Source organism: Nothobranchius furzeri, chromosome 9 (genome assembly GCF_043380555.1).
Source record: "Nothobranchius furzeri strain GRZ-AD chromosome 9, NfurGRZ-RIMD1, whole genome shotgun sequence".
NCBI classification, from domain to species: Eukaryota; Metazoa; Chordata; class Actinopteri; order Cyprinodontiformes; family Nothobranchiidae; genus Nothobranchius; species Nothobranchius furzeri.
In genome coordinates, this window is record NC_091749.1 from 21,866,803 (window position 1) to 21,882,431 (window position 15,629).

Here is a 15,629-nt window from a genome sequence, read left to right on the forward strand (position 1 = left end):
GAGAGTCACGTGACGTCCGGAGCTCTATGCTGCCGGGAAGAAGGCAGGAACAAGCGGCAGTGCCTGGCCCAGGCTCAGGGGCCTCAGGTGGACCTTGGCTCCTCTGAAATAATTATTCTGTCCCATCACGGGAGAGGGGGATGTACAGGAGGCGGAGGAACCAACCTTACATAGATCTCTTATGTCTTATATATTCTAGAAGTTGTGCAAATGCAGGGATGGGAGAAGATATTCTGCTGGGGTGGGGCTGGGTTGGTGCCTTCGGACTCCGTGGGGCTCTGCAATGCTGCTGCTGTGGGCCCTGGCGAGATGGGCTGGGGTCTCAATGCCTTGGGTGGCATTTTGGGAACAGAGGTGCCTATTGGACCAGTGGGAAAGCTGGCTTCCTGGAGGGCTTAGGCCAACCTGCCATTCCTCCCCACTCCCTTAGATTTTTCTCTTCCTGCTCCCTCACATCATCACACAAACATGCTTATAGGACCTTGCACCCTAATTTTATTTGCACATTAAACACTTCCACCACCGACATTCTACACAAACATACACTTAGGGTCTTGGGAGTGAGCACACTCAACGGCATTTGGCAAGGGGATCTTTCAGCCTCATCCCGAGTGCCGGTGTCCACATCCAATTTTAAACTGCACTTAGACACAGAGGGTTGGGGGGGGGGGGGGGGGTTGGAGTTGTGTGGTGGCATCAGCTGGCATAGGCCAGACAATGTCTGCACTGCCCGCTCACCACAGCCATGGAATACACCTCATCAACACGCACTAACAATGTACTGGACCAGGCAGAGTGAGACTAGGGCACACCTCTGTTGTTGCTTGGCTTCCCGGGGCTGGAGACTAGGAGGGGGAGCTATCCGTCTGGTTGGGGTCTGGGTGGTGGGTTGCTTTGCTCAGCGTTGGGGGGGGGGGGGGGGGGGGGGGGCTGCTCATCATCACCTCAGCAAAAAGGGTTGAACTCTGGGAAATGGTGATGATTGTACGCTTTGTGCAGCAGCACTGAGACCAGAGGGAATAGGGTGTGTATAGTGGGTGTCTAGCATTCATTTTTGTAAGTCTTGGGTTGTATGTGTATGTGTGAGCATGAGGAGCATGAGAGAGGGAATGTGTGACTGTGTCTGTGTATGGCTGTATATGTCAGGTGGGGTCTTGGACTCCTCCCCTCTCCTGGGACTTTTTGTGCTGCTGCACATCTTCACCTGCCCTCCGCCTGCCACATTTGGTGTGGAGTGTGGTGCCATGGACTGCCTGAGTGTTCGCGGCTCCAGGGTCAGGAGGTTTAAGATTTTGGCATCTGCCTGATTGATCCTGGTGGTTGCGTGTTGGGATCTGCGTCCCTGGGTTCTGTTGGGTCCCCGGCGGGGCTGGTCGCCCCTGGGTCCCGGGTCGCTGGCTCGGCAACAAAAAAAACTTGCATGTGTCTAGTTAGCTTAGTCTCCCCATGCATGAGTGGAGTTCAAGCCCCCATAATTCTGGTCTGGATATGATGCAAAACAGGAAGTGACAAAAATTGCGATTCCACCCTCCTCCACTGGGGGCTGGTGTCAGAAGCGAGCAGATCCTCATTGACTCCCATGTTAAAAATACCATTTTCACAGCAGAAATAATCATGTTAATAGCCTGGTTACAAAACATGTTTTAGGTTTAATATATCTGGTTTACACTCATGACAACTCTGAGGGGGGTGAACTTTTTTCTCACGCTTCTGTTTAAGTGTATTAAATGTTTAAAATTCTGAATAATTAATGAGCATCAGACCGACGTGACCGCAGAGCTAGCTCCGGGGAAAGGCCTCAGCCTGAGACTCGGCCTTGCCTTAAAACTGTTATGCGATTTTCAGTCTCTCAACTTAGACCATTAGTTGTGCCGTTTGTGCGTTCTTTTTTTGGATATTATTTGTGCAATTGTCGGACAAAATGACTTGCTGTGGTATTAATTGCTCTAATAGAGCGTACAAGAAGTCTCCACTTGTTTTTTTTTTTGGTAAATATAATTATAGTTATGTATTTTAGGTCACTGCCGCTCTTGTGCTAGCTGAGCTTATCAAAGTAGCTCGCTGACAACCATTTTAACATGTAATGTTCAACCATGACATTTAAATTTAATAGGGTGAAACCCAGAGCATTTAACTTGACATTGCATTTTTGAAAAAGGGTTGAAATATGACATGTTGGTGGAGCTGGGTTCCGACTATTGGTATGGACTCCCTCCCTTCAGCTGTAGATTGGCGTATCTCTGATCGCAGCGGCGCCTGTCTGCTGTGTGAGCTTCCGGCTTGTGGAGCTCTCGGGAGACCTCTGTGTTCCACCCGGTTCTCCCCAGTGGTCAGCCCGGCACATCTCTGACTCAGAAGCTCCGGTGTTGTGCACAGTTAACTCCGGTTTTAGCTAGGTAGCTACCTCCGTTAGCTAAGCTCCCACCTCTGCGTTGGCTTTGGGTTAGCTTGTAGCTACATTGCTTCAGTTTGGCAGATGTCGTCATTTGATCCAAGCCTTACAGCCCCACCTTTAGCTCCACCTTGTTTCCTTTTTATGGAATTGTCTGGGCGTGACGAGACGTGTGACACAATCAAAGTGGCGGTGGTGACCACCTCCCATTTCAGATTAAAAACTTGAAATACGAGCTTGTGGACAGGAGTTGTCGATGTTGGAATTAGCATGTTCTCCCCATGCATGTGTGGATTTACACAGCTGCCAACTCTCACGCACTGAGCACGAGACACACGCATTTGACCCTCTTCACACGCTCTCATGCTACACCTCCACCGCCTGCGCTCCCCAAACGCGGATCACGCACAGTGTGTAGGGGTTATGAGATGATATTAATGATGGCATTAGCTACTGAACAACATGCACACAAACAACACGTAAGTAATAATTTAACCGGTGTTGTTTCACACATAATCCCATCTGTATGATCCAAGCCGATGTGCTTTTTTCTGCTCTGGTTTTGAGATGGGCGGAGTGGTGAGCTCCACCTGCTGTTGATGGGACGGGCATGCCCGGTTCTTCAGGAACCGTGAGCTGCGGCTGCGCGCACCGCCATAATGAAATGCTTTATTTAGAAATGCAGCCGTGTTACCTGCCGGTGTTGACGGAGCTTCAGTCCCGAATGTTTTTCTTTTGTTTTCACTCATCAGCCACAGATCGCTGCTCTTGCTCACAGCAAGCTGGGCTTCCTACCGTGGTGACTCACTCACACGTTCCTCCTACATTAGTTTGTGACGTGTATTACTAATGTTTTCATTCACCGCTTCACCAGTGTGTTTTTCCTGTTTGTGAGACGGACCCCTCCTCAATAACCAGGTTACTGGTACGGAAGCCTGGAAAGGCCAAAATTCCTCAAACATTTTTTTTCTACTGGCTGATATGAATGAATATAATAGAACAGAGTAAATGTTATTAGTCCCACAGTGAGGACATCCACTCATTACAGCAGCACACACACTTAGACACACAGATTACAGTAAAACTGATTCCAGCCATGTTTGCTTTGATGACTTCAATAACTTCATGCTGATGAACACATGAACATAATCCTGTTTAGTGGATGCAACTACATCATGAAGTTAGCTTAACATGATAGATTGTTTTTCTTGGCAGGAAATAATAACTGAGAAGACCTCTTATGATGAATTATGTAATTGGAAACCGTGTTCCCTCGCCCGGACGTGGGTCACCGGGGCACCCCTCTGGAGCCAGGCCTGGAGGTGGGGCACGTAGGCGAGCACCTGGTGGCCAGGCTTTCACCCATGGAGCCCGGCCGGGCACAGCCCGAAGAGGAAACGTGGGTTCCCCTTCCCATGGGTTCACTACTCATGAGAGGGGCCAAAGGGGTTCCCCTGGCTATAGGGATTGCAAGGGAAACTGCTCACTGTCACTTTAACATGTTTTCCCCATGCATTTGTGGAGTTAGCATGTTCTCTTTTGACATACCTCCAACAGACCAATACAGACCAATACAGTTAACTCCTAAGTTGTCCTTAAGTGGGTCTCAGTGATGACTCAAGGCTTGAACAGGGTGTGCCCAACTGCATGAATGGACGGATGGTGTGTGAGCCAGCTCTGGTATTTAGGAACCAGGTGGCCTATAGAGGTCACTCTTTAATTGAACGTGCCTTGTCTGCAGGGGCGGATTAAGGACTGAAGAACATCCGGGGCTTAACACACGCACGCACGCGCACACGCGCACACGCACGCGCGCACACACGCACGTGACACGCACTAGTCAACATCATATATGTCTTGTACTACATAATTTTTAATCTGAAGCTAGCATTTTCAGTGCAGAGTATTGTTCCTGTTAGTGTTTAGTGTGAGATGATAGTAAATATTACCTTTCTTTCTCCAACAACTTTACCTGATAAGCTAACTTTAGGCAAACCAGCAGCACAACAAATATTTTCAAATAAGACTCACAAACCTGAGTCAGCACCAGTCTCATCAAAGCTGGGGTTCCGTCGCCATACTTTTGGTCTAAAAAACGTCCTTATGTCCATCCTCACTCATGCATTTCAGGCAGAGAGTGTAGAAGAAACCGGCTGCTGAAGGGCTTCTTCTTCAGTGGTGGAGGCTCAGGCAGGCTGTATTCAAACTACTGCCAGCTGCTCCCTCTCTGTTGGACTTTGGTACTGCATGTTAGTCTAATGAGCTTTGAAAGAAACAGACGTACTGCATGTTACTTCCGCGATTTAGATCCGGGGCTTCCTATGAAACATCCGGGGCTTCAGCCCAAGTAGCCGGGCCTAACGCCGCCCCTGCTTGTCTGTAGTCACATGACTAACTCTGAACAATCATTTTCTCTTAGTTTGTAAAACTTCTTATTTAAGATTATTTGCTCAAGGATTCTCTGCTCTATTTCCTTTATTTGCATTATGTTTCAAATATAAAATATTTATTTGAATATGGAGATAGTTGCATTAAACCATGGGAGACGGACATCGCTTTCATTAGAGAACGTTATTTTAGTTGATGAATGTTTATGTGCTCAGATTAAATTAGGCTCTAAGTTTGATGGATGTTTCTGTGTTGAGGACGATTCAGCCCTTAGCTAACAACAGAACCCCAAAAGCAAGAGTCAGTCCCAGATTACTGAGCCTTTAGTGGAGATGTTTTAGATCTGCTCGTCACGTGTTATCTACCTGGTGTGTGGATGTCGCCATTCAGCTCACAGGATATTCATCTTTTCACCAACCCATATTATAATAAACTTAATGAAGCATGTGAACAGACGCCAGGGTGTGTATCAGGAGATCCACAACATAAGTGTTTAATGAAATTCATGAGTTAGGAATTGGGCCACAAAAGGCTCTAACCTCTGTGAAGTCCTGCATTCCTTCTCAGTAACATAAGAACAAGCCTCAGTGAGGTGTTACACTTTGTATGACACAGTTTCTGCTTTCAGGAGGAGCCTTGTTTATCGACTGCAGCTTTTGGTCGGCGTTTCAAAAAAGGGCTTTAAAGGTCTCAGGCGACATTGCTTCCCAAGCCCCCCCTGGGAGGAGCTTTTGTCCCAGCCAGGAAGCCTCCCCTGCCTGCAGGTATAGGATGACAAGGCTTTACACGCTGCTGCCTATAGATAGGAACGAGGCTGGTAGCTGGGGGGGGGGGGGGGGGGGGGGGGTACATCAACCAGCCGCTCTCCAGCTAATGGTCAGCAGCAGAGGGGGGGGGGTACATCAACCAGCCGCTCTCCAGCTAATGGTCAGCAGCAGACCCCCCCCCCCCCCCCCCCCACACACACACACACACACAAAAACATGCTTCCACACATAAATGCACACAGACTGATTAATTAGCCTGATGATGTTTTGTGGTTAAACGAACCACTTTTATCATCTGGTTAAAACAAACATTTCAGGAAGCGTTTATGTGGTGTGTGTGTGTGTGTGTGTGTGTGTGTGTGTGTGTGTGTGTGTGTGTGTGTGTGTGTGTGTGTGTGTGTGTGTGTGTGTGTGTGTGTGTGTGTGTGTGGATTCAGGTGAATCAGATGTTTGCAGAGACACTCAACAGTCAGTTCTTTGGTTTTGGGTCAGAACCAGGCAGTGAGTGAAAACCATCAAACAACAGTTAGCACAGCAATAGTCTCATCAATAAGTTACGTTTCACACACCAAATAAATATTCCTAAGTTTAGTAAAACATCCTGTCTGTGTTCCCAGCAGAAGTCCCCATCTCACACCTGGACTGTCCTACCTGAGTGGCTCATAATGATGTCCATGTGTCAGAACTAGGCCTGACAGGTACAAATAACAAGGTCTAAAGGGTCCACATTAAGATGATTTCTTTTACTGGAAAATATGTTACATAATAGTACAAATATTTTATCTAGCATGAATCATTTGTTTACATTTGGAAGACATGAAATGCAGTTTTGTAGAGGATGAAGCAGAAATGGACAGAGTGAATGGATCTGGGCAGGTTTTACAAAAGGCCTGCTCTCCGGCTCCTGTGGGAGTCCTCTTCCTCTGTTGAGTTTTCTTTCTTTTCCTGTGCATCGAGAAAACTCACTAATCCAGAGGGCAGCTCCACATCCCCCAATGCAATCAAGCTGTAATATGTGCCAAAACCCAGAATTTATGCATACATGAGTCATGGAGCACAAGCTCAGATCCAGAGTCTAGGGCTGAGCGGGCTGCCAACCCCTGCTCTTCCTGGCACGATGCCGGCGTCTCCGGCGCTCCCTGCGGCCCCTGGTGGGCTTCTGTGCACCTTGACTGTCTGTCAACCTCCTCACCATCTCATGGTCCTTGTTGTCCAGCACGCGAGGCAGAAAGAGTGAGGCTTTGTCTGTGCTGCGGGTCTTGAACCCTCTCCGTGGTCGTCCCTTGCCGTTAATGGAAACATACCACTGCCTCCTGATGCTAGCTCGCCTCTTGTTGTTACTGCCTGCTCCTGCTGGCAGCGGCTGCTCTGTGGAATGGTGTCGTGATGCGTAGGTGTTGTACCCCAACTCATGGATGCGCTCCACAAACTCACACTCTTTATTAAACCCTTCCTGTTGACAAAGGTAAAGAAAGAGTGAATCACGCTAGTGGTGGAAATGCTGACTTAGGTTCAGACGAATGGCTGGAAACTTGCTGTTTACTGTGTGTGTGTGTGTGTGTGTGTGTGTGTGTGTGTGTGTGTGTGTGTGTGTGTGTGTGTGTGTGTGTGTGTGTGTGTGTGTGTGTGTGTGTGTGTGTGTGTGTGTGTGTGTGTGTGTGTGTCTGCTCTGTCTTCTCGATCCCCAGTGAGTCGTGGTGGATGGCTGCTTATACTGAGCCAGGATCCTCTGGAGGTTTCTTCCTGTTAAAAGGGAGTTTTCCTCTCCACTGTCACTGCATGCTTGCTTAGTATGAGGATTGCTGTAAAGACTCTGACACTAGTCAGTGACTCGATGCAACCTGCTGGGTTCCTTATATAGGAAACTTTTTTCTGATTGGCTTAATGACCAGGGGTCTCATTTATCAAACATTGCATAGAATCCTTACTAAAACCGTACTTGAGCTCAGCAAAATAATGTACTTACACCAAGGGTTGTGATCTATCAAACATGGAGTACGCACAGCTGCACGCAATCTTTGCTTCATAAATCCGAGACTAACGAGAAAGGTTCTCAGCTGCATTTTAGTCACATCCCGCCCTCACCACGCCCACTTACTGCCATAAATAGTCAATGCAAAGTGTCTTGTGGATCTCATGCATATACATAAGCTGGTTGTTGCAGCATTTCGATCATGACTGTAGATCAAGGAAGCGCTATTTCACAAAAGCAGAAGTTGAGGTACTTGTGGGTGAGGTGGAGAAATGAAAGGAAGTGCTTTTGCAAAACAAATAAGAGAAAATCCACAGAGTGGCACAGCGTTGCTGAAGCCGTCAATGTTGTGAGTTCTTCAGAGAGATCTGTGGCGGATATAAAAAAATGGTCCAATCGGGATTCGATCCCCAGACTCCCAGGTGAAAGTCACGCACGCAAACCAGTCAGCCAGAAAGAGATCTCCCTTGTCCAAGTAGCCAGGGCGCATGGTCAACCGGGTCACAGTGACAGGACACACACACTGTCACAGACGCATGACATTCCGTCTCAATCTGTCCCCCTGCTGATATTCTGCATTCTGTATTCTGCGCTTCAGGCTGTGTGTGTGTGTGTGTGCGCGTGTGTGGGGGATCTTGTTCTGTGTGAACACGAAGCAGTACAAGTGATAATGCTGCAGGATTTCATAATTGTATCTTCTCAGCAGCAGCACTGCAGGTGCTCTCCATGTCCAACATGTGCGTAAGCCAGGTCCTTAGTCAACACTCTCTCTTTCTTAACATTTTTTCTTTTAAATCGCAATTGCTTATTCTTGCTCATTTTACATCTATTTTAAACACTTTCGAAATGCTTTTTTATATTTTTACAATTTTTATATTTTTTGTTTTTGTTTTTGTGAAGCGCCTCGTGATTTTTATCTTGAGAGGCACTATAGAAATGATATTTTCTTCTTCTTCTTAAAGTTTTGCACATTTTTCCGCTAAGTTTTCTTTCATAAATCCCAAAGTTTGCGTGGAAAGTTGCTGACGCAGTTTTCCGACCCCGTTTTGTGCGTAAGCAAGCTTTATAAATGAGGCCTCAGGACTGTATTGGAATGTTTACTGTGTGAAGAGCCTTGAGACGACTCTTGTCATGATTTGGTGCTTCATAAATAAACTTGAATTCAATCGAATTGTGTGTGTGTGTGTGTGTGTGTGTGTGTGTGTGTGTGTGTGTGTGTGTGTGTGTATGTGTGTGTGTGTGTGAGTGCATGTGTGTGTGCGTGTATGTTTGTTCATGCGTGTGTGTGTGTGTGTGTGTGTGTGTGTGTGTGTGTAAGTGTGTGAGTGCATGTGTGTGTGCGTGTATGTTTGTTCATGCGTGTGTGTGTGTGTGTATTCATGCGTGTGTGTCTGTGTGTGTGTGAGTGAGTGTATGTGTGTGTGTGTGTGTGTGTGTGTGTGTGTGTGTAAGTGTGTGAGTATATGTTTGTGTGTGTGTATGTTTGTTCATGTGTGTGTGTGTGTGTGCGCGCGCGTGTGTGTGTACGTTCGTGCATGTGTGTATGTGCGTGTGTGTGCATGTGTGTATTGGTGTGAGTATGTGCATGTGTGTGTATGTGTAATTTATATTTGTGTGTTCCTGTCCTTGATCTCAGACATGAAAACTTGGCCCAGTGCATTCCCTGTCTAATAAAACGTGTGAACAGGTGTGTACTGACCGAGGCGTACAGCCTTCCTTTATCGTTCATGGCCAGATATCTACCGGAGAAAAGCCCTTTGATGGCCACCACGCCCACATCCACTGCTGTGATCTCCATGATGCCTGAAACACAAAAAATAAGCACTGAACAAAAAGCTACAGCTTCAGGGCACCTGACCAGATCAGACACTGGACCAGAATACTACTGTAACACAAGCAGCTATTGGCGGTTACACATCAGCGTCGGTTCGGTCCCGATTTGCGTTTTCAGTTCCAAGGCGACTCTTATTTTCAGACATCCTCCCCAGTGGTCTGACTGGAACTGAGGTGGCACTACGCATAAATTATGTCTACCGCCTCCAATCTGTGAGTAAAATGATCCCAAGGGGTGGGGTGTGTGTGGGGGGGGGGTGGGGGGGTTGTTCCCGCATACGCGATTCATTTTCATGCTGGACGCTGTTGAGTAGACTTCTGTCTGTAGCATGGAGCTGCTGCTCAGTGGGAGCGAGAGGAAGGAGTAAGCTCTGTGTGTGTGTGTGTGTGTGTGTGTGTGTGTGTGTGTGTGTGTGTGTGTGTGTGTGTGTGTGTGTGTGTGTGTGTGTGTGTGTGTGTGTGGCACAAGATTATGAGGACACACTCAACAAATTAATAAAACGTGGTTCAGGGTCTCCAAAAGCAATACAGCTCATGCCCGCCTTTGTTTACCTTATAATGGAGGACATCGCAGACTTTCTCGTACTTATTAGACGCCGCCCACAAACTCGGGGATTTCAGCAATCCTGAGAAGTTCCATGGATTTATACGTGAACACTACACCGCCCGTTCCAGACCGAACTCATGCCATCCAGCCCCACCAAATCCCGACCGTGCTAATGTGTAAGGGCAGTACTACACAACCAATTGCTGTTTGGCCCTTGGTTGATAGAAGCAAAGATTTGATCAGGTGGATTAGGATTAGATAGTGTAATCCAGAGCATGCCAGTGGTAAATCTTGTCTCTGTAGTCCTGACATTTATCAGCTAGCTGTAAGTTTCCATCTGTAATCTACAGATTTGGTAGCCTATAAATCTAGACCAACTGCAGCAGAAATAAAAAGGTTTTTTGGTCTAGCCGTGCTCCATGAGAGGTTCAGCAGGTCTACCACTGGCCTGAGCTGTGTGGTGTTTTGCCATTGTTAGCGCTCTATCAGTTTGGTGGACCAATGACAGCGCTTTATTGGTCTGGGTGGGGCTTGGAGTAGATCCGCTGCTCCTCCACATTGAGAGGAGCCAGTTGAGGTGGCTCGGGCATCTGATTAGGATGCCTCCTGGACTCCTCCCTGGTGAGGTTTTATGGGCACGTCCAACTGGGAAGATGCCTAAATAGACACCCAGGACACATTTGAGGGACTATGTCTCTCACCAGGTCAAGAAATGCCTCGGGGTTCCCCTGGACGAGCTGGCCCAAGTGGCTGGGGAGAGGGAAGTCTGGGCCTTTCAACTTAGGCTGCTGCTTCCAGTTAAGTGGAAGAAAATGGATGGGTGGTGACGTGTTGTTAAACATTTATCAGGCAGACTGGTTCTGTGGTTCTGATCTAATCTGTTGTTCTTAGTAAAAATTAATGTTCCAGATAAACACAACAGCTAAACTGAATTCTGACTAGGAGAAATTCTCACTTTAAATAAACACCTATAATTCAACTCTTACTAGTAAAATGTTGTATCTTCAATAGATCCAATGAAAAAGAAAAACCTCCAGCGATCAGTACTTTTATTTTAATATCTGAACTTACATTTGAACTAGAACTAAGTTCATTTCAGATAGGCAGAACTTCATTCTTGTGCTGCCAACCCAATACACATGAATGGGATGTGTGAGATCATTTGTCCTATATCTGAAGGGTTTGATGTGGATATCTAGAATACAGAAATTAACTTGGAACGACAGATTCATAGATATCTGGTATACATATCCAATCTGCCCAATAAGATAAGATAAGATAAAAACAACTTTATTTATCCCGAGGGAAATTCTTGTGTCATGTACATGCTCAAAGCATTCGGAGAGACAAAGGAACAGGTGAAATAGAAATATGATATAAAATATATACATTAAAAAAATCATCTACAGTAGTACCATGTAGGATAGTGCAAAACAAACAATCGCATATCTCAATAATTAAATACATGACTGCATCCTTGTGAATAAGTAATTAAGCCATCGGTGCAGGCGATTCATAAAAGTGATTGAAATATTGTGTAATAGAATATGGGTTTGTAGCGGCAAATGATATGATGGGGGGGATAAAAACATATTTACAATCAGAACTCTTGAGTGATATTGCATTTTAAGGCTTTGGGTAGGTCTATTTCTACTGCTAAGTACCTGTTGGTATCTGTATTTTCAGTCTGACTATTTGTACTGGCATACAGAATATTGTTGCTTTGTAAAATAACGATACAACAAAGATAAATGATAAATGACCCAGACTTGTATAATGCCTTTCAGACTCCAAAGCGCTTTACACCACAGTGTACCATTGATCCATTCACACACTGATGGTGATGAGCTACGATGTAGCCACAGCTGCCCTGGGCCGCACTGACGAGGTTGCCGAGCACAGGCGCCACCGGTCCCTCCGACCACCACCAGCAGGGTTAAGTGTCTTGCCCAAGGACACTACAGCAGAGTTCTCCATCCAGAGTTAGGATCGAACCTGCAACCTTTCGATTACTAGACAACCTGCTCATCCCCCTGAGCTACTGCCAACACAAGGTGCTGTTGTTAATTAATTATCAAAATTGTTCATTAAATTCAAATTACGTCCATCGCCACCTGCTGGTGTTATTATTAACAACAAGAATAAAAATAAAACAACATTTTACTGGAAGTGTCTATTTTTAGTGTTTTAGTGTTTTTTGCATTAATCGGCTGTGGTGTGGTTACTGAGAAATGGTTATTGAGTGCTGGTTTTACTACTGTAGGTAAAATAGGTGTAGCCACCTGTGTAATTGTACCACAATGCAGGAAATGGCATCTACACCATATTTACACCCCCCCCCCCCCCCCACCCACCGCCCCCACCCCCGGCATGTTTTATGCTTCTGACGCCCATGCTAAACACCAACGGTATTGATTTGAGGCCCGCGGGCCATGAGTAACCCTGCTATAGACTAACAGAGCATAGCGATTCACCTGTGTGGTTTTGGTAGAGGTAAATGCGTGTGATGTCATTAGCACAGAGTCTGCTAGGCTACAAACCCAACACCCCCTGGGTTTGTGGCAGCATTAGGAGATTTTCTCTCTTCTACCCGTCCACCTACTCCACCAGAGACAACAAAACACTAATCCATCAGGTCAACTCAAGGCTGAATGTAGCGCCTCAACAAGGCTTCCCTTGGTCTGGCCCGGTTCCCACGGTAAGATACCCATGCAGGTTTTTCACCTGATTCTCCCCTTCTGACATGATGTGTCTGATTACCATAACGCCTCTAAAGGCAACTGGGCTACCACAGGAAGCTGAAGATACTCTGCTACCAAATTACTCACCAGTGACCTCAAAGAAGTGCTCAACAAGAAAATAAACCTTCAGGGAGGAAAGGAAATTATTGAGGAGTATAAAAATGCAACTCAAAGTCCAGATATGAGACAACGAAACGGTGCACAGGAAACACCTGGGGACCAAACTTCAGCTTATTAATGTACGAGATGTGTGGTCTAGGGGGAGTCATGGATCCTACTGCTGCTTCATCACTGTTGTCAACCACATCTGGGGAGGCTGGTGCTTACCCCTCCCACTCGTGTGTTGGAGAAACTAAACAAGGTTAAAGGTCCAGATGGTGTCAGCCTAGAGACACTAGCAGACCAGTTTTGTGGCATTCTGCAGCTCCTTGTCAACCTCAGGCAGGCCAGGAGAAGGTCCAGTGCTGCCTTTTCCTCTCAGTATCTGTTCTGAATGACTACAGACCTGCTGTCCTGCTGGACCAACCGAATGTGCTGACAAACTCCTTTCAGGACCTTTTGCTGTTTGCTCATCAGAGTTGGAGTTCGAGGTTAAAACACCATCGCACACCTGCTCGATAAAACCAGTCAGAGCAGCAGCTCATGTTCTCCAGAGCGTTTAAACGACCCAGCCGGATCCATTATATATGAGGAAGTCTAGAAGATAAAATGGTAACATTTACCTTCCAACTGGGATTAATATAGTATTTACTGTTTCTGCTGCTTTGGTGCCCCGTCAGCCAGCAAAGAAGAAGCCCAAAATAAAAATGTTATCTTTATTATTATTATTATTATTATTATTATTATTATTAGCATTCATTTTTATGTATACAAATAATAATGATAATAAGTATTATTATCATTATTATTATTATTAACATAATTAATTGTTATGCGTCATTATTATTATTGTTGTTATTATTATTATTATTATTAGCATCAATAATATTATTATGTTTTTAATAGAAATTTATTTTTAATGGGTGACAAATGCTACATATTCCAGAGCGCGCACGCATAATCAACAGTTCGGGCTCTGGGCTGATTTGGACCTGGTTTCGGGTTCTGGTTCTTCGAAGCCCGCTCTCGGTTAGTCGAGCCGGTTCCGGTCGGGTACCGGTAGATTGGACGTGTGAGCTCACGCTGACGGGATCTGTAGGTTTGTCTTTCCAAACATCAAAGTGACGTGAAAAGACCCGACCTGGCTTCTGGAGCAGTCTACCTGTGGGAGCGCGCTCAGGTGTGTACTGATGGTACTTACTGAGCGGGTTGTTCTCCTCCAGAGACCCGTCAATTCTCCCGTTCGGATGGATCTGGAGGTGAAACTTGCTCGCGCAGTAAAGCTTCCTGCGTCTCGGAGCTCCACCGAGGTGTTCATAAACTCCCCCGCGACCCCCGGCGTCTCTCCGCTGCCGGGGGTCACAAGCTTGGCTTGGCGCGCACCAGGCTCGGGAACGAACGGGATCCACCAGGCTCACGAACAGCAGCAAAGGTATCACCATCATTGTGGCATGGTCGGGGACACACCAATGTAGCGAAAAAACGGACAACTGCAGTCCAGCCCTCCGGGTCGCTCCGGTGCCCCTACATCCCAGTCCGACACGCAGCTCTCGGGATGGTGCTGCGCTGCGGGCCCGTCCCGTAGCGCACTGAGGCCGCCTCACACTGAGCCAAGAGAAAAGAATCTGGTGGCGACAAAAGGCTCAACTGGAACCAATTGATACAAAGGAGAGGGGAGGCAAAAGGTACCAGCCCCGCATGAAGCCTCAGATAAAATTACACACTGGACCAGAACGGAACTCCTCTGCTGAAATATCCCAAAAGAGCAACGCCATCCAGGATCACACAGGCTAGAGCAGGTGAAGAAGAGGAGAGCTGCTGGAGGCTCTTCATCTGGAGCCAGAGTAGAAGAATCAGAGACCTGAACCGCCCCACCTCCAACCCCCACCCCCAGTGCTCCTGACCTCCTGAACACATCACACACTGAGAAGTGTCTCCTACGGAAGACTGGAATGGGCCGAGCCGGACCGGGCCGAGCCGGGGGAACCTGTCTGAAGGAGCTGTGCCAGATGGGACTCAGAAGTCTTCTGTCAGGCTTTTAAAAGCTTCAGCCTGTGTTTTGCTGCCTTTGAGGTGAGACACAGGATTCCTGGTGTGTGTTCAGCTCAGAACCTCTGCATTAGTCTCCATCTGTTCCCATCCTAATGCCCCGGCTCTGGCGACGCAGCAGCCGGTGGGCGGAAGAGCAGCAGGCTAAATGACTACTGCTTAAATTGCTTCCATCTTGGTCACATTATGGTTTGCATTCTGGTAATTAGCACCATCATCTACAAATCTCTCTGCCCTTTGGCGCTGCTCCACTGGTGCTACCAAAGCCTCTGCTGAGAATCCCCCAGAGAGTACATGGTTAATTTGTCTTCCCCTCCCATACATCACCCAGCTAGCTGCCCATGTCACTTCATTCACCCCAGCGATCTCAAAAGGCTGCTCTATTAATTACAAATGTGCACAATGCCTTTAAAGTCCAAACAAGTCAGACAACACACAGAACATGAGCCAGGCGTGTGTATCAGAGGTTGTTCTGGTGGCTGTTCCTGGGCCAGAACCTCTGATGTGGTCTGGTGCTGGAAGAGGGTGGAACCTCAGATGTGGTGTTCTGCTGCACTCAGAAACTATTTTAATTATGCCCCCCTCCACATCGCCCACAAAGCAGCCCAGCAATAAGCAGCCAAGCGCTCCCAATTTGTGCTGCACACACTCACGTGCACATCGTCCTCTCACAAGTGTGTGTGTGTGTGTGTGTGTGTGTGTGTGTGTGTGTGTGTGAAGAAAATGGTTTATAAAAAGATAAGCACAAGTTTTAAGCCTTAGTCACTTACTGAGACACACCCCCCCCCCCCCCCCCACACACACACACACACACACATACATGCACACACACTCACTGGTT

The 15,629-nt window shown here is 47.0% G+C and overlaps 1 protein-coding gene across 1 annotated transcript; it reads right to left on the reverse strand.

Moving 5' to 3' along the window:
* Positions 1-5,790: 5,790 nt before the first annotated feature.
* Positions 5,791-14,736, reverse strand: fgf3 (fibroblast growth factor 3). Its single transcript, XM_054738461.2, has 3 exons — positions 13,941-14,736; positions 9,219-9,322; positions 5,791-7,000 (listed from the first exon to the last, which is right to left on the reverse strand). The coding sequence occupies exons 1-3, from the start codon at positions 14,182-14,184 to the stop codon at positions 6,623-6,625; spliced, it is 726 nt and encodes a 241-aa protein (XP_054594436.1). The 5' UTR covers positions 14,185-14,736; the 3' UTR covers positions 5,791-6,622.
* Positions 14,737-15,629: the final 893 nt, after the last annotated feature.

Bases quoted from the DNA above. Each gene is read 5' to 3' on its own strand.
- fgf3 (XM_054738461.2), bottom strand. From the start codon at position 14,184: ATGATGGTGATACCTTTGCTGCTGTTCGTGAGCCTGGTGGATCCCGTT. The intron at 9,323-13,940 runs GTAAGTACCATC...TTTGTGTTTCAG, and splicing joins GGAGGAGAACAACCCGCTCA to GCATCATGGAGATCACAGCA. The intron at 7,001-9,218 runs GTCAGTACACAC...CTTTGTCAACAG, and splicing joins AAGGAAGGCTGTACGCCTCG to GAAGGGTTTAATAAAGAGTG.